Genomic DNA, 22,687 nt, shown 5'->3' with positions numbered 1-22,687 from the left:
CATGCCCCATGTCGGGGACCCTGGGATGGGATGGGAGGTTGAGTGAGACTTCTCCCTTTTCTCCCTCCTTACCCCAGATAAACACACACAAAAATTGTGGGAAAAAAAATCCCTGACTTCCACTGCACAGCACAGTAGTTCTGGAGTGTAGTGGGAGTTGCTGTGGCCAAGCTTGGACAATAAAGACTCCTGCTAATATCCTAAACTAAATAAATACATAGATAAAATAAATCTTTAAAAAAAAAGGATTTTAAAAAGGACAGAATGGTACATATACAACAGAAAGAGAGAGAGCACTTCCATTGGTTGGCTCAGTCACCAAATAGCTGCAATACCCATAGCTGGACCAGGCTGACCCTAAGAGCCAGGAACTCACTCTAGATTTCCTACACAGGGGACAGGGAACCTAAGTTCTTGGGTTATGCTTTGCTGCCTCCCAGGTGTATTAGCAGGGAACTGGAGTGGAGGCAGAGCAACTGGGACTCAAACTCATACTGTGAAATATCAAACTTTTCTCTGCAGTCCCTGTTCCATTTTTACATCCTCTCTGCTGTTGTAAGAGAGCTATGATTGCTCCATTTTCTTGTCCCTGATGCTTTTCTTTTTAATAAAATGGCGGGGTAAGATTGTAGCTGACTGTAGTTTTGGTTTTGTGCTTGTTAGCCATTTGCATATCTGGGAAAGTGTCAGTTCAAGTTGTTTGCCCATTGTTTAAATCGGATTGTCTTTTATTGTTGAGTTGTACTCATTTATATAGTCTAGACCCTTATAAGATATGTGTTTTGCAAATATTTTGTCTCATTTTTTTAGTTGCTGCTTTAACTCTGTTGTTAGTGTTCTTTAAGGCAAAAATTTTTGAATTTGATGGAGTCTGGTTTATCTCGTTCCTTCTTTATTTCTTTTTTGGTTTCTCATGCTTTTGCTGTGCTATCTAGGACCCAACTGACAAATTCAAGTTCATGAAAATTTTTCTCCAAGTTTTCTTCTGAATGTTTTATAATTTTAGGTCTTATGTGTAGGCTGTTGATCCATATTCAGTTAACTTTTATATAGGGTGTGAATCAAGTATCCAACTTTATTCTTTTCCTGTGATTAGTCACTTGTCTCAGCACCACTTATTGAAGAAATTATTCTTTTCTTGTTATATGGTCTTGCAACCTCAGTCAAATTTTAATTGGTTGGGGTTGTTACAATGGTTCAACTGGCTAATCTTTTACCTGCAAGCACCAGCATCCCATATAGAGGCCAGCTTGTGTCCTGGCTGTTTTACTTCACATCCAGCTCCCTGCTGTGGCCTGGGAAAGCAATGGAAGATGGCCCAAAGCCTTGGGACCCTGCTTCTGCATGGGAGACCCGGAAGAACCTCCTGGCTCCAGGCTTCAGATCCAGTCAGCTTTGGCTATTGTGGTCCTTTGAGGAGCGAATCAGTGGATGGGAGATCTTTGTCTCTTCATCTTTCTGTGAATCTGCCTTTTTAATAAAAAAATAAATCTTTAAAAATAATAAAATTAATTGGTCTTTGAAGTATGGGTTTATTTCTGTAATCTCATCCATTTCATTGACCCATATGTCTATAGGGCAGTGCCACACTTTTATTTTTAAGGATTTATTTATTTGTTTATCTTATTAGAAGGGCAGAGTTACAGAGAGAGAAGGAAAGAGAGAGAGAGAAAGATCTTGCACCTGCTGGTTCACTCCCTAAATGGCTGCAATGGCCAGTGCTAGATGGGTCTGAAGCCAGTAGATTTTTCCATGTTTTCCACATGAGTGCAGGGGCTAAGGATTTGGGCCATCTCTTGCGGCTCTTGAAAGTGGAGCCACAGGGACTTGAACTGGTGCCCAAATGGGTTGCTGATGCCACAAGCAGGGTCTCAGTCTGTATACCACAGTGCCAGCCTCGGTGCTACACTGCTTTGATTACTGTAGCTTTGTAGAAAGTTTTGAAACTGAAAGGTAGAAATTTTCTTATTTTTCCTTTTGAAATTTGCGTGGGAATCCCTTGCAATTACTTACTTATAATTTGAAAGTCAGCTTTTCCATGTCCGTGAACAAAGGTGTTGAGGATTTTATAGTGATTACATTGAATCCATAGGTTGATCTGGGAGAACTAGGATTTAACACTGTTAAGTGTTCCAATCCAGGTCCAGGGTATGTTTTCCATCTGTTAACTTTGTTTCAGCAGAGTGGCAATCTTGAATCTGCTGGTTTTCTGGGTTGCTCTTGTAATGTCTTTCTTGATTTCATTTTCAGAGTACTCGTTGCTAGTACATAAAAATACAATTGTTTTTTGGGGTATTGATGTTGCACTCTACCCAGTGTGCATTTATTTGTTAGAATTAGCAAGTCTTTTCTGTGCAGATTCTGTAGGATCTTTAAAATAGAGGATGTGCCATGGGCAGACGAAGATCATTTTACTTATTCCTTTCTAATTGGAGTGCCTTTGACTTTATCCCTTTGTCTGATTGCTTTGGCTGAAATTCCAATACTGCGTGGAATGTAAGTTGCAACAGCAAGACTCCTGGCCAACTGGTGATCCTGAGGGAAAAGCTTTCCTTCTTTCCCCATTGCGTATGCCGTTAGCTGTGGGTCTTTCCTATGCACATATGGCCTTCATCATGCTGAAAACATTCTCTTCTATTTCTAGTTTGTGCAATGCCTTTGTCATGACGGGGTGTGAGAGTGTGTTAAAGGCTTTGTGTCCACCAAGAAGGACATGTGGGAGTTTTCATTCATTGAATTAATGTGGTATGGTGCCTCCTAGGAGGAGGGTTGGGAAGGGAATGGGAGATACAGGAACAGAGGGATGCAGTGAGGAGCTGTGTCAATGCGGGAGAAAGGGCCGGGGCAGCCGCTGTCTTCCTTGTCCTCTTCCACCCTTCATGGCCGTGACCTGTGAACTGAGGGAGAGAAGCGTGCCTTCTGTCTTCCCCAGCCTCCAGCCCCAGGAGTGCATCCTTCCCTTGCCACCAGAGGTTCCAGGATGGGAAGCCATGGCTTGTTTTTGCTTATTGAGATACCCTGGTATGCCCGTCTGTGATCCATGCTGCTGGGCCATGCGGGGCGCGATCGCCTTACTACGCTGCTGGACTAGGTTTTTTAGTATGTTGTCAAGAATTTTTGCATCATTATTCCCTGTGGTTATCTTTTCTAGCTTGGAAATTAGGTGATGCTGACCTCCAGGAAGTTTTCTTCCTCGTTATTTTCTGGATGGGTTTGAGGATTGGTGTTATGTAACACTTTTTTTTTAAAAGATGTATTTCATTTTTATTGAGAAGTCAGATAGACAGAGAGGAAGAGCTTGCATCAGTTGATTCACTCCTCAAGTGGCTGCAATGGCGCCAATCCGAAGCCAGGAGCCCAGAGTCTCTTCCAGGTCTCCCACCCGGGTGCAGGGTCCCAAGGCTTTGACCTGTCCTCGACTGCTTTTCCAGGTCACAAGCAGGGAGCTGGATGGGAAGCAGGGCTGCCGGGATTATATCAGGTGTCCATATGGGGTCCCGGGATGTGTGAGGTGAGGATTTTAGCCACTAAGCTACCACACTGGGCTCTATTTAACATTTTGATAGAGTTTAGGACTGACATTGTAATATAACAAGTTAGGCCATCACCTGTGATGCCAATTTGAGTCATTTCTAATCCAGCTCACTGCTTATGTGCCTGAGAAAGCAACAGGGAACGGCTCAAGTGCTTGGGCTCTCGCACCCACATGGGAAACCCAGAAGAAGCTCCTGGCACCCACATGGGATAGCTCCAGAAGAAGCTCCTGGCTCCTAGTTTCAGACTGGCCCAGTCCTAGTTGTTGCAGCCATTTGGGGAGTAGACCAGCGGATGGAAGATTTCTCTGTCTCTTCTCTCTCTGTAATTCTAATTTTCAAATCAGAAAGTAAATATTTAAGGAAAAACATTGATGGCTTTCACTAGTGGTGGTTCTAGGGCTTTAATTTGGGGGAAGTATTTTATTATTGAGTCAATCTCTTATTATTGATCTGCTCGGTTTTCCTTTCTGTCTTTGGGTCACTTTGATAGTTCCTATGCGTCTAGGAATTTGTCCAGTTCGTATTAGGCTCAGTAGCAATGTCCTTTATTTCATGTCTGATTTTAGCAATTTGGGTGTCCTCTCTGATTTTCCTGATCAGACTGGTTGAGGTCAGAACCAGCTTTGGGCTTGACTGATTCTCTGATATGCCTGTCGTGAAGACAGATGTCAGGTTGAGCCTAGCATCTGCATGTAATTTGCTCCTTCCAGAATAGTTCAAGTTCAGGCCACTCAAAGGGGAAAACCATCACCCTCTCCCACCCTAACGTGGCTGAGTCAGTTGCCCATGTTCTGGTGTCACCTCTGGCTCTGCTCCCCGTGTCGGTGCATCGCACCTGCTGGTGACTTATCTGTGGCTGCTGACAGTGTCATTACAGGGAGGGACAATAGGAAGACCCGTTGCTGCTCTCCCTGCATGCATATTTCAGCGTCCTGATAGAAAGGGGGCAGACAGGCATCCTTCCAGCACACACTCTCTACTGAAGAATTTTCTCTGTCTTTGTTGAGTGGGTGTGCTGTGTGGCAGGCCCCGGGTGCCTGGGCTCCTGACCAGCCTCTGGCCATGCCCTGTCTGGATGGAGACATCCTGTCCCTGTTTCCCAGCTGCCTTACCTTTGCATTTTAGTGTGTCTCAAAAAGAATCCCTCCTCAGTTACCAGAGGTGTTAAATCAATGTCAGCCCCTCTTTGAGCTCCCAGATGAGAAAGAAAACAAATACTCAGTGTGATGAAAAACAGTTTTGGAAATTTGACTTTTTCATGGCTTTGTATGCTTGTCCTAAGTAGCAGCAGTCCACTCAGGGCACATCTGCAGCTTCCAGGTAGCTTGCTGGCCCAAGCCCCTCCTACTTAGGAAATCTGGATCCGGCCTGGGGGGACATGTATTTTTAAATGCACTAGCTGGTTTTATTTACTCGTATGTGCTCGCCAGAGGAAGGTGAGGAAGGATTACCCAGTTCCTCCCCTGTATTTTTTAATGAGAGTTGCCTGCTCCTGGGCCTGCCCCCTGTCCACTGGGATCTGTGTTCTCATAAGTGAGTTTTATATCTTGCAGCTTTCAGCCAAAAAAAAAAAAAAAAAACCACAGAAAACAAAAACACCCCCCCCCAAAAAAAAACAACCCACAGAGGGCATGAGGACTGGCATTCTGCTGGCTCTGACTTGGTGGAAATCTGTTAATGTCTTAGGGCACAGCCCTGGGTACTGGCCGTCCTCTTCCCTAAAATGATCTTGGGCCTGTGTCTGAGTCCTCTTGGGCCTGCCCCTTTGAACAGGATTGCAGGGGCTTGGAGGAACCCCAGGCAGGGAGGAGGCCCCAGACCTGGGCCTTGCCCTGAACTCTGAAGCAGAACTGAATGGTGGCTGGAGTACGGCCCAGTGGGTGGCTCCTCGGGGAGGCGCTGGGGGTCCTCATGGTGGCTGTGCAGGCGGCTCTGTCCCCACACAAATCTGCTGCAGCTGGCAGAGCCCCAGGTGCAGTTTGGCGGATTGAAGGCACCTGAGCATTGTGGAACCGCAGGTGATGGTGTGTTTGCTGCCGTTTCAGCTGTGTTGGGGTGGAAGAGGAGGAGGCGCCCGACATCGACATCTATCACTGCCCAAATTGTGAGAAAACCCACGGGAAGTCCACCTGTAAGTACCATGACGGACATGGCTGCCCCGTTCCTGCTGGGGCACCTCTGCCCACTCAGGCTGCATGCAGGGTGGGATTCCAGGGCCTGCAGCCAGGGCTACTGCTGCTTGTAGCTGCTGGGATCCTTCCTGGTCAGCCTGAGTCCTCCAGGGCAACCTTGTACAATCCCATGGCTTCAAAGCTTGGGGACGAGGGTCACACGCTCAGCTTGTGGCCTGAGCCAGGGGCGTGGATGAAGTGACCTGGTGAATGCAAAGGCAGGTGCTGTTCAGGGCTCCCAGCTTAGCTGGCCACTGCCGTCTACAGGTGAGTGCCAGTGTGTTTTCTCCCTGCCCCCGCCCCGCAGGGATTCTTAGGGACCCTGCCTTTTCCACTTCCCCTGCTGTTTGTATGTCTTCCCCTCACTTCTCCCCCATCCTTCTTGCGTCCCGTGACACCTGCTGGCGGGGGGATGGGGCTGGAGCATCCTGGGCTTTGGGTACCAAGTTGCTAGTGGGGAGCAGTGCCTGGCCTCCGTGTGTGTGTGGTGTGCACTAGCATGTGTCGGAGTGTGTTACTGGTGTGTGTTAGTGCAGCCGTTGGCTGCTGATCTCAGTGGGGGTCTGGGCATTCACTGAAGCTATTAGCTGGTGTGTCCCTGGGGCTGCTAGGCTGAGGACGGGGAGGCAGCCACCTCTGGCTTCAGCACGACCACTCTGCACTACTCCCTGGGTGTCCCACTTCCCACCCTTCCTGGTGCCTGGTCACAAGCCTGGGGCTGGCCCCCTCAGTCCCTGTGGGGTGAGCCCATGGCTTCATCAGGGGAGGGGAGAGGGCAAATAGCAGATAAGGTCCCAGTGCCTTAGTTTTGTGGGCTATTGCCTCATGAAGCTAGCCCTGGAAGGAAAGCTCTTTCTACCTTGGAGGTCTCACTGCCTTTTCTCTTTGCTGCTTCAAGGCCTGAGTACCTTGTGCCTGACCTGTGTTCAACCACAGGACTGTGGGGGCTGCATTTGTTTCTGATATCATCCCCTGCTCCGCTCCACTTCACCAGCAGCTCAGCACACAGGGGTGGGAGAAGGCTACAATGCTGGTAGCCCCTTCCAGATCATCAAACCCGGAGAGGGTTCATGTTCCTGAACCACCCTGCTGCCCTGGGTGCCATAGTTGGTAGCATTTGTTCAGAATGTTGCCCTCAACGCGAGCCAGTAGCATCTTTGGGCTGGCAGGAAGGATCAGCCTGGTGGCTCACTGGGCATTCCTGACACCTTGTGGTATCTAACTGGAGAACTTAGGACCTCCTTGTCGCCTCAGCAGGAATGAGCTTTCTCAGGGGCCTAGGATGCTGCTGGGGGCCTGGGGAGCCTCCCTCCTCCCCACCCCACCGCAGGTGGTTGCTGGCATGACCCTGCCAGGGTGAGACTGATCTGGTCACATCTGGGAATGAGCACACAGCTTGATTTCTCCAGCAGCTCCATGGTTCTCAGAAACCTTCATGTAATTGTGGAAGTACATGGGCCTCACCCAGACCTGCCTGCACTAGGGAGTGCAGAGCCAAGTGCACCCCTTCCCTGTACTAGCCCCTACCCTGGGACTGATGCTTTAGAGCAGCAGATGAAGGGGCTGCTGCTGCGAGGCCCCTCTGCCTCAATCTGGCTGTGTATGCATGTGTACGTGTTTGCACATTGTTCATCCGTGCCCATAGGCCTGCATAGACAAGGGCACACGAAAGAGTTCATGGAAATGCAATTAAAAGATGAGTTTATTTCTAAAAATGTTTGAAATTATTGCATGTTTTTTCCATGATGTGTACTTTCCATGAATATTTTGAAGACCTTGTGTGTGTGTGTGTGAGTGTGTGCGCATGTATATATAGGGGGAATGCCAAACATGCTGGGCACCCTTTGTGCGTCACACTCTGCTGCTGGAGAGTGTGTGCTCTACCGGGGACAGAGGTGCGTGATTCTAGCCCCTGCTGCAGTGAGCCAGCACTGTGATCTGTCTGTTTCTGACACCAAGTCATGCCTTCTGCTCTGGGCATCTTGGTGACAGGTGATGCTGTAGCCATGGCCTGTGCCATGAGTTGGGGAGTTGGTCTCAAGGCTGCCTCTTCCCCCTTCTGCCTTTGTGGCCCTGGCTTGGGATGGGGCTCACAGCAGGACAGGAGCCGGGAAAGGGAACAGAGTTGACTTGCAGTCTGTCCTTGTGGTTCCACTCTTTAGCGAGGCTGCACATGAGGACTGTAGATCCTTCTCCACTCCTCCCGTGTCCCTGGAGTAGTTTTGGACTGTCACCCATGGGCCATGGTTAACATTCCTGACACAGGTCAGGCCCTGGGTCAAGGTCCCCTGTGAGCTGAGGGCACAGGAGGAGCAGGCACACCCACGTCAGCAGTGACTCGCATGTGTGGTTGTGTGACGTCACGGAGCTGCAGACACACTCCGCATCCCACCCAGCAGGCCTGGGCTAAGACAGTGAGAACCCCACGCCATATGCAGCCACTTGGAGAGGGTCCCCCAAGGCCTTAGGGTGAGACTCTAATGTACCAGCTGTCCCTCAGCTGGGTGATCCTGCCAACTCACCTTTCCCTGTGACCTCCTGGGCCATGGCAGGGCTGTCTGTGTCCATGGCTATCTGTTTACCTTCCATGGATACCTGGGCCTGGGGCCATGTCACTGGCTCAGTCTCAGCTCTCTGTCAGTGGAGAGGTTAGTAAGGGAAGACAGGTGCACCCGGGGCAGGGGCTTCTGGACACAGGCCCCCACCCTGCCTTCCTCTTGGGCCCCTGGGTATATGTGGCTGTTCTCCTGCGCAGCCTTTAGGGCCCTGCACTCCTCTGGGGTCTCCATTGCCTCTGTCTCATGGCCTCTCCTAGTTGCAGCATCCCTGCTGTCCAGTGCCACATGGGCGTGCTGCATCCTGGATCTCTGTCTTGTCCTCGTCCCCTCAAATCCCTGCACACACCAGAGGCTCCCCTGGAACTCACCCATGTCTCTGGCTCCTTGCTCGCACAGCAGGATCTGGCTGACCCCTGTGTGTATGAGCTCCTGAAGAACAGGCTCCAGGGTGGCATCTGACCAGCGCCCAGCCTCTTGGTGGGTGTTTGCTAATGAATGATACACAGGAAGATGGTAAGGAGTGGAGGAGTAGGTTGGTGTGGCCTGTGGCCCTTGCACGGTGTGGCTCAGGCAGACACAGGGTAAGGATGGGCATGGGATAAATTGAGTCCTTCTGTTTGTGTTGGTGTAGAGGACAGACACATCCCTCCCCTTGTAGAATCCTCTGTGAGACCCTGTCCATTCACAAATGGCCTTTCTGTGCCCACAGTGGTTCATTCTGGCACCAGGGATGGGGGTTACAGAAGGAAGCTGAGAGCTTGTTGTGGGCTGCCAGCCCTGGCTGAGCACCTGCCTCACTAGGTGGCATAGCTCTGGCAAGGTGGCTTGATGGAACCCTGCGGCCATCCTGGCACTGAAATATGGCTCTGGCGGCAGTCTGGCCGCTTCAGTGGCTAGTAAGAGCATCCCTCTGTTCAGATAAAGCGCAAAGATGCCCAGCAACTTGCTCACAGTTGTGCAGCCAGGAGGTGGCTTGGTTACCTCCAGCTTTGACACCGCAGGAGCTGGCCAAGCTTCTGTAGCATATCAGAGGTAGGGAGACTGAGTACAATGTGAAGGATCCCTGCAAGCAAGGTCCGGTCGCACTAGCCTCTGCCCTGACTGGAGCTGCAGCAGCAGCAGGTCTGGCTCGGGGATGGTCATTTTCATTGTGCGGTCCTCAGCTCCTCTTGTTTCCATAGCATCTGAGAGTCAGGAGAATCGAGACACCGATCCTCTGTGACTGTGGCCCCGGCCCATCCTGCTCTGGGAAGGGCAGGCATTGTGTGGGCTGTTGGCGTTCAATCTGTACAGCCCAAGGCTGTGCCTGGGCCAGGCTCAGCCAGGAGCCCCCCTCCCCTAGCGGCTGCCCACACTCCCCCTTACTTTGTTTGCCCTGGACAAGCACCTGGGTGGGTGTTGTGGCAGTGAGTGGGGGATGAGGCTGCTGTCTTCCTGGCCCATGGTCTAGTGGGCGTGTGTGTAACTGTGTGCAGGCACGTGTGAGTGTGCAGTGGAGGCGTGTGCCTGTGCACATGTGCCTGTGTGTGCAGTGTCACCCGGCACAGTCTGGTAAGGGTACGTGTGTGTACTCACGTGAGTATGAATGTCCAAGGTGGGTGGGTATGCCCGGTCCCCTGGAAGGCCTTGGAAATGTGTGGCGGTGGTGGGAGAGCAGGGGCTGGCCTAGAGGTGCTGGGATGTGCACCCTGCGGTGATAGGGCAGAGGACGCAGTGAGGGCAGCCTGCCCCTGCCCCTCATTCTAGCAGGAAGGGGAAGTGGGGCAAGCAGTGGGAAGTCAGGCAGGGGGTGTCATCCCACTTTCCAGGAAGTTTCCCCTGGGGTTAGCTCTGCACATTGGTGCCTGGATGGAGAAGGGTCCTGGGAGACCCCATCTGCTTTTGGGTCAGGGAGTGGCATGAGGTGGTGCCATCAGGAGGCATGGGATGTGCAGGGGACCTGAGGCTAGAGTTCCTCTCCGTGTGTGTGTGTGTGTGTGTGTGTGTGTGTGTGTGTGTGTGTGTGTGTGTGTGAGTGAGATGGGAGGCGGTCATCAGGGCATTGGAGGGGTTGAGGGTGTGTGTGGGAGGGCTGAGCGGTGGAGCTGGGAAGGGGCTTCATAGCATGACAAGATGCCTCCTGTCTCCCTCCCGACAACTCTGCAGTGAAGAAGAAGCGGACCTGGCACAAACACGGCCCTGGGCCCACGCCTGACGTGAAGCCCGTGCAGAATGGCAGCCAGCTCTTCATCAAGGAGCTGCGGAGCCGGACCTTCCCCAGGTGGGGCCCTGCCCCTCTGCCCTTCGCCAGCTTCTCCCAAGAGTAGAGGCACCAGTGTGGGTGACTAAGCTTTCTGCGGGAAGAAGGGTCCCCTGGCCCCCGGAGCACCTGCCAGCCTGCCTGCCTGCTGTTTCCCTGTGCCTTCTTTGAACCCAGCTGTCTGCAGTATCATCCTGCTTGAGGGCAGAGCAGAGGGCAATGAGCAGCGCTAGGTGAGACAGGCCAGTTACAAGCAGCTGCCCTCTCACTGGTGCAGCCAAGACAACTTCAGTTTGAGACTGCATTTCTCCTGCAGAGAGTGTGTGTGTGTGTGTGTGTGTGTGTGTGTGTGTGTGTGTGTGTGTGTGTGTGTGTGTGTGTGTGTGTGTGTGTGTGTGTGTGTGTGTGTGTGTGTGTGTGGGGTGTGTGGGGTGTGTGGATGTGTCACTTCCCTGGCTGTGGCCTGCCAAGTTCATGGGCTTGTCTCGCGGTGCTTAAATACCCTTTCCTCCTTCCCTCCCGGCTTGTGTGACTTTCCATGAGAACTCTGAGACGATGCTCCTCTCTGCACAAGCTCTTTTCCTGTTCCCAGCTCCTTCCTTTGGCATCTTCGTTGAGACAGAGTTCACCCACCATACAGCTCACCCCTTCCAAGTGTACATTTCCATGGCGTTTGGTCAGTCACTGGTGGATACACCGCTTTTCACATGTTCTCATCCTGCCAAGAAGCCCTGTCGCCTTTGCTGTGTCACCCTCCTTCCCACTTTCTCGTGTATGTAAAGATACACGCTGCTCCTGAGTGGTGTGGACAAACAGGACTGTGCAGGCTGTGGCGGCTGCCTCCAGGCAGCAGGAAGTTTTCAGGGTTCATCCCTATGTCCGTGTGTTATTCCTTTAGCAGCCAAATCTTCTGTCCATTCGGCAGGTGACAGGAATTCATGTGGTTTCCACTCTGAGTAGCTGTGCCTGTGTCCACGTACATGTTCATGTTCTGGGTCTGGGTGGGCCAGGGTGTGGCAGTGCTGCCAGCAGCTGTGCCTGGGGGTCCCGGCTGCCCCACATCCTCACTAGCACTGGTCCTAGCTGGCCTCTGCATTCTGACCATCCTAGTGGATGGGAAACGGACTCCTGTTCTAATGTGCACTTCCCTAGTGATGAAAGTGATGGAGACTCTTTCCATGTGCTTATGGGTCTGTTTATGTTTTCCTTAGAAAAATGTCAGGTCAGGCCCTTTGCCTGTTTTATTCTTCCTGTTTTTAATCATTAGGTTGTAGAACCTTTTTATATTCTAGCTACTAGTCCAGAATCAGAGAGATGTGTGGTTTACACACTCTGGCTGTGGGTTGCTTCTTCACGGAGCATATACTCCATGAAGCAGAAATATTTTTAAGCTAATGAAGTCCAGATTGGTTGTTTTTTCTTTTTGCTCATCCTTTTGTTCATGCATCCAAGAATCTTACGCCAAATCCAGGATCAGGAAGATGAGTCTCTGTAGTTTCATTACAGTCTAAATTCTTGAAGTTTATTCTTTGAATAACATATTACGAGTATTTTGGTATTTTTTGTTTTGTTTTTTGTTTGCATATGGCCATCTATTTGTCCCAACAACTTATGTTGAAAAGACTGTTCTTTCCTTCTTGGAAGATCTTGGCACCTGTTGAAATCTAATTGGCTATAGATGTATGTGTTTACTTCTGAATACTCAAATTCCTCAAGAATTCTGGGTGTAAGATTACATTAATTTCAAAGAGATGATTATGCTCCTCTCTTTGCAATCAGTGACTGCTGTTTCCTTAGCTCTTTGCTGTAATGAGAATCCCCAGGATAAGATGGCATGGGCGAGGACCGTGGGGGCCCAGCCAGAGTTATCCCCGTGCCACTGGTGGGGGGAGGCTGCTCCCACCTGCTTTCCAGTGTTCATCCAAGGTGTATCTCCTGGAACAGTCAGGGAATGTCCTGCCTCCAGGGAGGAAGTGCTGTAGCTGGGAGCTGGCAGGGTGACAGCCAGCATTCTTGCCCACAGCAAGAAAGTCTGCAGTGGCCTCTCCTCACTGAAGTACTAGAGTGGGCTTGGTTCTTAGTTCCTATATCACAAACTCTTGCTTTGTGTTCTATTTTTTTTTCTCCCAGATTTATTTATTTTACTTAAAAGTCAGGATTAGAGAGAGATGTGTCTTCCATCTGCTAGTTTATTCCCTAGATGGTACCATGGTCAGGCATGGCCCAGGCTAAAGCCAGGAGCCAGGAATTCCGTCTGGGTCTCGCACATACTTGGCACGGTCCCAGTACTTGGGCCGTCTTCTGATGCTTTCCCAAGTGCATTAGCAAAGGGGTGGATTGGAACTGGAGCAGCCGGGACTCCGCTGGCTCCCATATGGGATGCTGCTGTCCCAAGTGTGGCTTAAATCACTGCCCCACGACATCGGCTCCTGCTTCTAGCATGTTAATCATGATTATTTAGAATTTCGTAAAATCCGTGCCATATCTGAATGTGACTCTGCCGCTTGCTTTGTCTCTTTGGGCTGTGATCTTGTTTCATGTGTGTTGTTGAAAGCTGGAAGTGATGTACTGGGTAATAAAGACTGGGTAACCAGGCTTCCTAAAGGTGAGCTTTTATGTTAATCTGGCTAGCCGCTGAGCTGTGTTAAATTTGCCACAGCTGGAGCTACTGGTCTTATCGTGTCCTGGTTTGTTTTCTCTCCTGTTTGCCTCTGGGCTCTCTAAGCATCCTTCTTTTATAGATAGCATCTGTCTTACTGTCAGTTCTAACCTGCTGCTGGTACACGGAGGCATGGGATTAAGATTATGAGAGGTGATATGTTCTGGAATTTTAGAACCCAGTGCAGTCTACGCACAACTCTGGGCTGTGGCCTTCTGAGCACAGGCTGGCCTCCTCATTTTCTTCCCTGACCCAAGACAGGAAGGGGCAGGCCCAAGGTGGCTGATTGCCCTCTCTGTCAGGTAAACAAACGTTGGGTCTAGTGGCTTTCCTGAAGCGTAGACTTCTGTGGAGAGTGTTCTGGATGTTCTTAAGAATGGCTCCTTCGGGCCTGGCGCAGTGGCGCAGTGGTTAAAGGTCCTCGCCTTGCACGCCCGGGATCCCATATGGGTGCCGGTTCTAATCCCGGCAGCCCCGCTTCCCTTCCAGCTCCCTGCCCGTGGCCTGGGAAGGCAGTGGGACCCTGCACTCACGTGGGAGACCCGGAAGAGGCTCCTGGCTTCGGATCGGCATAGTATCGGCCCGTTGCGCTCACTTGGGGAGTGAATCATCGGACGGAAGATCTTCCTCTCTGTCTCTCCTCTCTGTATATCCACCTTTCCAATAAAAAAATAATAAAAATAAATCTTTAAAAAAAAAAAAAAGAATGGCTCCTTCTCCCATCCATGCCTGATTCAGGGAGGGGCCTTCAGCACAAGAAGCTGATTGTGTTTATGGAGGGACACCCTAAAGGTTATTGTTTTGGGGGCTGCCAGTTAGTTCCCCTGGCAGCTGCTCTGGTGGGTATGGTGACTGCTTCCCCACTTACTGTATTTTGCAGATGCACCTGCCCCCCGCTGCATCTGGGGGTGGTTGTTTGCCTTCTGACCTCAATTTCTGGTTTTCCGTTTGCTCAGCCCTTCCACTGGTGTGAGGATGGGGGTGATGATGTCTGAGCATCCCACTTGTTGGAGATGCACGCTGAGGTCAGGTGCCTTCTCGTATTAATTAGGTTCTGTGCCTTATAGCTGAGAGCATTCTTTTTTTTTTTTTTTAAAGATTTTTATTTTATTTTATTTTTATTGGAAAGGCAGATATACAGAGAGGAGAGACAGAGAGGAAGATCTTCCGTCCGATGATTCACTCCCCAAGTGAGCGCAACGGCCTATGCTATGCCGATCCGAAGCCAGGAGCCTCTTCCAGGTCTCTCACACGGGTGCAGGGTCCCAAAGCTTTGGGCTGTCCTCGACTGCTTTCCCCGGGCCACAGGCAGGGAGCTGGATGGGAAGTGGGGCTGCTGGGATTAGAACCGGCGCCCATATGGGATCCCGGGCGTGCAAGGCGAGGACCTTAACCACTGCGCCACCGCCCCGGGCCCTGAAAGCGTTCTTAATGAGCTTTTAGATCCTTGCATCCTACGGATGGCCATTTTGCCCTCTAGGTGGTGTCCTTTACTGCATGAACAGTGTTAATTTTGGAGAGGATGCAAGATATCTTTTCCTTCTGTTGCTGGTGATTTTTGTGGCATATCTAAGAAGTTAGCTAACCCCTGGATCGTGAAGATTTATGCTTTTTTGAGAGTTTTTCTTGTTGTTATTGTTTATTCTTGGCCATTATGTTTAGACCTCTGCTCATTTTGAGTTGAGTTTTGTTTGTTGTTGAGGTAAGGGCCCTCTGCCTTTCTTTTGCAGGGGCACCCCATTTCCTTGCCCTGTATGTGGGAGAATTTCTCCTTGAAGTGTTTGTGCACTTGCAGTGAAAACTGACCATACATATAAGGACTTACTTCTGGACACCATTCTAACTTCTTTTGTTATTTGAGAGGCAGAGAGAGTTCCTACCCACGAGTTCACTCTCCAGATGCCCACAGCAGCCAGGATCCATCAGGCACTCGAGCCATCATCACCATTGCTTCTAGGATCCACATCAGCAGATTCATTCAGGGGCCAGAGAAAGTATTAAGCCTAGGTATTCCAGTGGGATGTGAGCATCTTAGCTGCTAGGCTAAGCACTCCCTTTCCCATGCCATGCCATGCTGTGTTATGGCATGCTGTTCTGTCCCGTCCCATCCCATCCCGTCCCATCCAATCCCATTCCATCTCATCTCATCTCACCCCATCCCATCTTATTTCATCTCATCCCACCCCATCCTACCACATCCCATCCCATCCCACCCCACCCCATCCCATCCCATCCCATCCCATTCCATCCCATTCCATCCCATCCCATCCCATCCCATCCCATCCCATCCCATCCCATCCCATCCCATCCCATCCCATCCCATCCCATCCCATCCCATCTTATCCCGTCTTACCCCATCTTATCCTGTCTTATCCCATCTTATTCTATTCTGTCCTGTCCTCTGTTCTGCATTATTCTCTATGTCTGTTCTACCAAGGGCTGCAGGGTCTGGTAATTGTAACTTTGAAATGAATTTTTTAAAAGATTTATTTATTTTTATTACAAAGTCAGATATACAGAGGAGGGGAGACAGAGAGGAAGATCTTCCATCTGACGATTCATTCCTCAAGTGAGCACAACAGCCAGTGCTTTGCCGATCCAGAGCCAGGAGCCAGGAACTTCCTCCAGGTCTCCCACGCAGGTGCAGGGTCCCAAGGCTTTGGGCCGTCCTCAACTGCTTTCCCAGGCCACAAGCAGGGAGCTGAATTTGAAGTGGAGCTGCCGGGATTATTTTTAATTTTTTTAATTTTTATTTATTTATTTTTTAAGATTTATTTTTATTATTATTATTTTTAATTGGAAAGGCAGATATACAGAGAGGAGAGACAGAGAGGAAGATCTTCCGTCCAATGATTCACTCCCCAAGTGAGCGCAACGGCCTATGCTATGCCGATCCGAAGCCAGGATCCAGGAACTTCTTCTGGGTCTCCCACGCGGGTGCAGGGTCCCAAAGCTTTGGGTGGTCCTCAACTGCTTTCCTGGGCCACAGGTAGGGAGCTGGATGGGAAGCGGGGCTGTCGGGATAGAACTGGCACCCATTTGGGATCCCGGGCGTGCAAGGTGAGGACCTTAACCACTTGCACCACCGTGCCGGGCCCGAGCTGACGGGGTCAGAACCAGTGCCTATATGGGATCCTGACATGTTCAAGGCGAGGACTTTGGCCACTAGGCCACCGTGCCAGGCCCTCTGAATTGAATTTTAACATCGAAAGTGTCTTCCAGCTTTGTTCTTTTGAGAGACTGTTTTGGTGACATGGGCACCTTGAATTTCTGTGTGGCGTTCCAAGCTTGCTTGGTCAGTTTCTGCAGAGTAGGCCCTTGGGATCCTGGTGGTGTGTGTGGAATCTGTAGGACAGCTCTTGTCCTGTTCTGAGTTCTGCTCTTTCTAGATTTGATTTCCTACTTGTTGAATCACTTCTCGAACTTCCTTCAGCCAAGGCCGATGGAAAGTATTTGCCCTTTGTTTGACTGGGTTTTCATTTCATCTTTATTCCTCGGTAATTCAAATTGTGTACAAGGCATCCAAAGTTCTAGAATGAAGGTTATTTTCCTTTGACTCTTCAAAGTTATTCTTTCAGTAAAATCTTTTGTACCTGATGACATGTCTGTTGTCTACTACATGGTTGTGTTTGTTTCTGATAATTTGCTTTTTTTCCCCTCCCTCTGGCAACAGTTGTGGCTTTCCTCTTGTCTTTGAGGCCCTGCGTGAGTCTGCATTTGCGCTTGAATCTTTTTATGCTGCTCAGAATTTAGCAAGCTCCACTGAGTTGAGAAGAAGTATCTTAGTATTCTGAAAAATATCCTTTCTCTGTTACCTAGAGACTTTTATTCATCTGAAAAGCAGAATGACAGAATAGAGATGGAGAAATAGATCTTCTATCTTCCCAAATGGCTGCAGCAGTCAGGGCTGGGCCAGGCTGAAGCCAGGAGCCCAGAGCCCCTTCTAGGTCTCCCTTGTGGGTGCAGGAGCCCAAGGACTTGGTCCATCCTCTCCTGTTTTCCAGGAGCGTTAGCAAGAAGCTGGATCTGAAGCAGTGCAGCCAGTATTCGAACCAGGGCTCATATGCGATGCCAGCACTGTGGATAGTGGCTTATCACACTGTACCACAATACTGGCCTCAACTCTTCCCTTCCTAGCATTTCTCCCACCTTGCCGATATCATTTTACACATCTTTTTCAAACTCACTGCTTTCTTTGCAACTACTACCATGTAATTCATCATTGGGCTTTTATTTTAAGATTTTAATAGTTTTTTTTTTTAACAGATTCAGTAGTTTGCAGATATAATTCTAGAATATATTTTCTTCCTCCATCCCTCTCTCTTCCTTCCCTCCCTCCCTCCTTTCTTCCTTTCTCTCTCTATTTTGTTGTTGAGTGTTAACATTTTAAACAGCACATTTCCTAGGATTGCTGTGAGGTTGCTTTTCAGTGTGGTCTGACCTTTTCCTGTACTTCTGTTCCCTTTTCTGACCTGATCTTGTTACAGTTTTGCGTGTGCTTGGTTATGTGTGTCTGAAAACTTCTCTTTCTGTTCTCAGTGCTGGGGGTCTGCTTCCAGGCCTGGCACTCCCTCTGGCATGCACTTCCTCTGGGGAGGAGGTATGTTTTCCAGTAGCAGCTGGGTCCTAGGCCCCCAGGAGTCCCTACAGGAGGACTTTCCTGAGCTGGGGTGGGGTCCTCAAGCAGGACTCCGTGTGGATGGGGAGCCTCAGCTGTGAGGCCCCAGGGTGTCCCATGCCTCGCTTATGGGATCCTTGCACGGCTGCTGGCATACAGTCTGCCCTCAGCTTCGCCCTCCAGTCACCCTGGCCTTTGGGATCTGCCCTGCTGCTCCCAGGACCCCCAGGGGGCACAGTGGGCTCTTCATTGTTCTACCAGAGGCTGAAGCTTTGCAACCTTCCTCTTTCTCTTCCTCCCTGGATCCCACTAGATTTCCATTTTTTGCTGGCCTCCAACTATGTGCTCAGTTGCAGTTGGAGGACTTGCCCCACTATTGCCAGACAGAAGTGCCTTCAAGACCCAGAATGGGCAGTGCCCAATACAGTGCTGGGCAGAAGGGGTCACTCACTGCAGGTGCTCCGAGGGCCTCTGGACAGGGGTGGGGTTGAGGGCATATCCAGTGTGTGACCTGAACAGACACCATGCTCTATGGGGTGGGGCTCCCCCACACACTGAAAGATGCCAGCATGTGTCCATGCCTGGTGATGGTCATTCATGTCCTCCATCTGTGAGTCCTTTCTCTGCCTCTGGCCCTGAGGTGGAGTTAGTGTCCAGCAGGGGGCAGGGCAGGACCAGCACTCCTGAGTCACCTCCTCCAGGATAAGCATGCCGCCACAAGGCAGGCCGGCAGGGCGTTCTAGTTCACCAGGCCAAAAAAGAGATGGACAGGGAGTATCATGTATGCCTGGCCCACCCATGTGGCATCATGCAGGACCCATGCGGTTTGGGGGGTGCCCTCTGCTGATTTAGGAGTCCCTCCTTGTCAGGTGGGACCAGGGCAGCACAGGCAGGGACATCCCAGGAGGGGTGAGTAAGGGGCCTATCTGCCTGGTCATGTCAGCGTATGCATTTAGTGCCACCACTGGGCCTCCTCTGTGGCCAAGGAGGTGTGTGGCTGAATGCGGCCCGGCCTGCCCCGCTGCCCCGAGGCCCGCTGCTGGCCTCTGACACACGCCTTTCCCACAGTGCGGAGGATGTAGTGGCCCGCGTGCCAGGCGGCCAGCTCACACTGGGCTACCTGGAGGAGCATGGCTTCACCGAGCCCATCCTTGTCCCCAAGAAAGATGGATTGGGTTTGGCTGTCCCTGCTCCCACCTTCTACGTCAGCGACGTTGAGAACTACGTGGGTAAGTGTCATTCCCTCAGCAGTGCTGTGTGGGGTCCATGCTGGTAAGTCTTGGGGACCCTCACTGCATTCTGTTGGCCAGATCCTGGGCTCTGAGATCAGAGATGTCAGGAAAACTCCCATCTCCTTGCCGGGGACCCCTGGGTCTTGCTGGCCATGAGTTCCATTCCTGCTGGGTGCCACCTGATGCTGGTATGTCTGGTTGCCTGGAGTTGTGAGGTCCTTTCCTGCTGTGGCTGGTGGTGCTTCCCCAGCTGTACCATCACCTGCCTCCCTGCACTGCCAGGGATACCTCCTGGGCTCTTCTGGTTCCCACTGAGGTCGCCAGCAGCCACCATTGAATGGCCTCTCTAAGTCCCCAGCACCTAGGCATGGGCACGTGGGCGTGGGGGCACATGGCTGCACTGGATGCCACCTGAGAGGCAGCCAGTGTTGGTGGAGCAGTACAGCCTGCATTCTCACTGGCACCAACCGCTCGTTGCATGGCCCGGGCTCTGAAGCCCCATGTGGTGATGGGGCCTTGGGTGCTTGTGGGGGTGCCTGTGTTATGGGGAGAGACCAGGAAAAACCCTCGAAAGACGAATGCTCAGGACCAGGGTATAGATGGGGTGACACACACGGGCCGCAGTCCTGCAAGCAGGTGGCTCCTTGCTCTAGTCTGTCCCTTCATGCATGGCTCCCCTGCGCTTGGTGCTGGGAGACCCCAGGAGATGATCACCACAAGCTGCAGGCACTTAGGTGATGCGTAGGCCCTGTCACCCACCCTCCATTGCTGGCCCTGTAGAATTGGGGCCAGAGATGGCTCTTAGAGGCATTTATTGCTTCTGTGTTTTTCTTTTTCCTCTTTTTTATCGTTTACATGGAAATAAACACACAGAAAATGACACGTGAAGGTGAGCCCCAGGCCAGGCCCCGTCACTGGATTTCTGCCAACCTTGCTGTTGGTTGCAGTCCCCTGGCTAAGCGGCAGCCTCTCACTGGTGTCTCAAACCGGGCTGATTTTCTGCAGTGGCTTTTGTGCTGCTTCCTTGCGCTCCACTGTTGGAGTCAGATTCTAAGGCAGACACACATGCCTATCATAGCTTCCCAGTCCTCTGCTCTCCTAAGATAGCCCCACAACACCCCCAGGCCTTGCTATGAGAAGGGTGCTGAGGAATTTCCACATCCAGGCACTCTGGGTATGGGAACCATCTGTCTGTGAGGACAGTTATAGCTGCTGCCCCTGCCACCACCCTTCATGACTGCCCTCATCTGCCCATAGCAATTCCAGAGGCCTCTCACCTTGTGTCCAGGTGGCCGCTGAGGGCTGTGGCCCCGGGGCCACTTTACTGAGCCTGACTTCCCCTCGGTTGGTCACAAATCCTCTTGAACATTCCAAGTGTAGAGACATCTGGGTATTTTTCCTGTTGACCAGGCATTTGGATACCTGTCTGCCGACCCAGTCACTCGTGCAGAAGCCTGGCGTTGGTCTCAGGAAGAGGGCTCTGTCCAGCTCAGGGAGCATGGCAGGGGGAGACAGACCTGAGCACCCCCATCTCAGGTCCAGCAGAAGGGCAGTGGAGGGTGTGTGCGTGTCTGTCCCACGGGTCCCACCTTGTAGGGGCCCAGCTGTCCAGCTGAGTGTTCAGCAGCCACCGTGTCGCCTCCCTAGGCCCAGAGCGGAGCGTGGACGTGACGGACGTTACCAAGCAGAAGGACTGCAAGATGAAGCTGAAGGAGTTCGTGGACTATTACTACAGCACCAGCCGCAAGCGTGTGCTCAATGTCACCAACCTCGAGTTCTCCGATACCAGGTGCAGGGCTGTGGGCCAGGGGTGCAAGGAAGGGGCATGGGGAGGCCAGCTCCAGGCCCCTCCCTGGCCAGGGGTCTCGGGAGTGAGCCTGGCACACACTGAACACATCACATAGGGAGCAAAAGGGTGGAAGCGCCTGGCCTGTAACCTGCCAACCCTAGAGAGAACCACTGGCTGCAGTATGCAGTCACTGCTTGCCATAGGTACCTGTTCAGCACACACGCGCATCAGTACCCCATGTCACACTCCCCTGGTGTGCCACGTGTCTCACACAGGGTACACCCACATTGATACCCCATGCCACACTCCCGTGTTCCTGCCACCCTCACATACAAGTGCGGTCTCTTATGTGAGGTCTTAAAGGGACCTTCTCTGCCCCAGCCCTCACTGCCGGCCAGGCCTGGTTCCTCTTTGGCACAGCTGTGCCCTGATGACGTCACCCCATGGGTTCCAGGCGCTTCTACCAGCTCCTGGTCGCTGTGGGCAGGGACATCCTCATTAGGTGGGATGCCAGCCTCTTCTCCTGTGCCACAGGACTGTGTTTCCTCCTGGAAGCCCACCACCCCAGCCCTCTTACGTCCCTACTCTGTCTACCAGGCCTCCTGCAGCTGGCTTCACTCTCCTAAGGGCTGTCTAGGAATGTCATCCCCACCCCTGTCACATTCTAGAAGCATGTGAGATGCTTTGTGTGTGGATCGGGAGGGGACTGGGATCAGAGGTCCCCTGGGAAAGAGAATACAGAGTTCCAGCAGAAGCCACAGAGAGACTGTCTGGCTGGATGTGGGATTCTGCTTGAGCTTCCCAAGAGCAAAGGCAACAAGGGGAATGGGCTGGAGATTGGGACCACAGGAGGCAGCCTCCTGGGGATTCCTAAGAGAGATCTCCTATGTGGCCTCAAGCATTTTATCTGTGACAGTGATGTGTGCCTGGCAGAGACCAGTCACCTTTCCCAGTATCCCTTGGGTGTGTGCTGGCCAGGTTGGACAAGGACTCAAGATGGCACGGAGCCACTGGTGCTCTATTGGCCCTCTAAGAGCCATAACATTGGCTCAGCTGGCGCCAGGAGGTGCCTGGGCCTGTGGGGAAGTGACAGTGACAGCCAGGGCCCTGGCCATCGGCACAGGTTGGACTGGCCTGGATAATGGCTTTCCAGTCCCAGTATGGTGAGTACTCTCAGGGTGGTGGGTTCTCAGCTCTCTCTACAGCCGCTGCCATGCACACCTCACAGCCATCCCTTCTACCCTCAGTTGTCTCATCTGCGAGATGAAGTGGAAGGCAGAGTGCCCTCCCCTCCCTCTCCCCCTCCCTGGAGGCCATGGACATGGAGAGGTGGGCTCCCTTGCCGCTGACCCTGCCTCCCTCCTGCCCCAGAATGTCCAGTTTTGTGGAGCCGCCTGACATTGTGAAGAAGCTGTCCTGGGTGGAGAACTACTGGCCTGACGACGCACTGCTGGCCAAGCCCAAAGTGACCAAGTACTGTCTGATCTGCGTGAAGGATGGCTACACCGACTTCCACATTGATTCTGGCGGTGCTTCTGCCTGGCACCACGTACTCAAAGTGAGCCCTCCCCCCAGCCCAGACCTCCCTCTCGGGGCTTGCATCCTGTTGCATGCCACCGTCTGGCATGACCCTGAGGAGGGCCACTGGAGAGGAGGCCATGGGGATGCTTCAGGCGGGGGGTGCAGCCCGAGAAGTGAGAGGGCTGTGGGGCAGACAGTCCTGGGGGGTGGGCCAGCAAGGGGCCCTGCCCTGGGGACAGCGGGCAGGACATGAGGAAGTGTGTGTGTATGTATATGTGCAAACATCAGGTGGCTGAAAGAAAGATGAGGCATAAGGAACCACAGAATAAACTCTAAGCTTGGAGCTCAACTGGCCAAAGGCCCG

General features: G+C 51.8%; 1 protein-coding gene across 1 annotated transcript in view; it reads left to right on the top strand.

Annotated features, from left to right (window-relative positions):
- PHF2 (PHD finger protein 2) overlaps window positions 1-22,687 on the top strand; it is an 88,207-nt gene that overhangs the window by 46,920 nt on the left and 18,600 nt on the right. Inside the window, exons 2-6 of the mRNA XM_040963833.1 lie at window positions 5,582-5,667; window positions 10,411-10,525; window positions 18,850-19,010; window positions 20,661-20,802; window positions 22,174-22,360. Of these exons, the coding sequence (XP_040819767.1) occupies window positions 5,582-5,667; window positions 10,411-10,525; window positions 18,850-19,010; window positions 20,661-20,802; window positions 22,174-22,360 (691 nt within the window). The remainder of the gene's footprint in view (window positions 1-5,581; window positions 5,668-10,410; window positions 10,526-18,849; window positions 19,011-20,660; window positions 20,803-22,173; window positions 22,361-22,687) is intronic.

The sequence above is a fragment of the Ochotona curzoniae genome, unplaced genomic scaffold (assembly GCF_017591425.1).
Source record: "Ochotona curzoniae isolate NIBS_2020 unplaced genomic scaffold, NIBS_Ocur_1.0 scaffold_3208, whole genome shotgun sequence".
In the NCBI taxonomy this organism is placed as follows: Eukaryota; Metazoa; Chordata; class Mammalia; order Lagomorpha; family Ochotonidae; genus Ochotona; species Ochotona curzoniae.
Note: the sequence above shows the minus strand (reverse complement) of the source record. Positions and strands in the feature narration are given on the sequence as shown.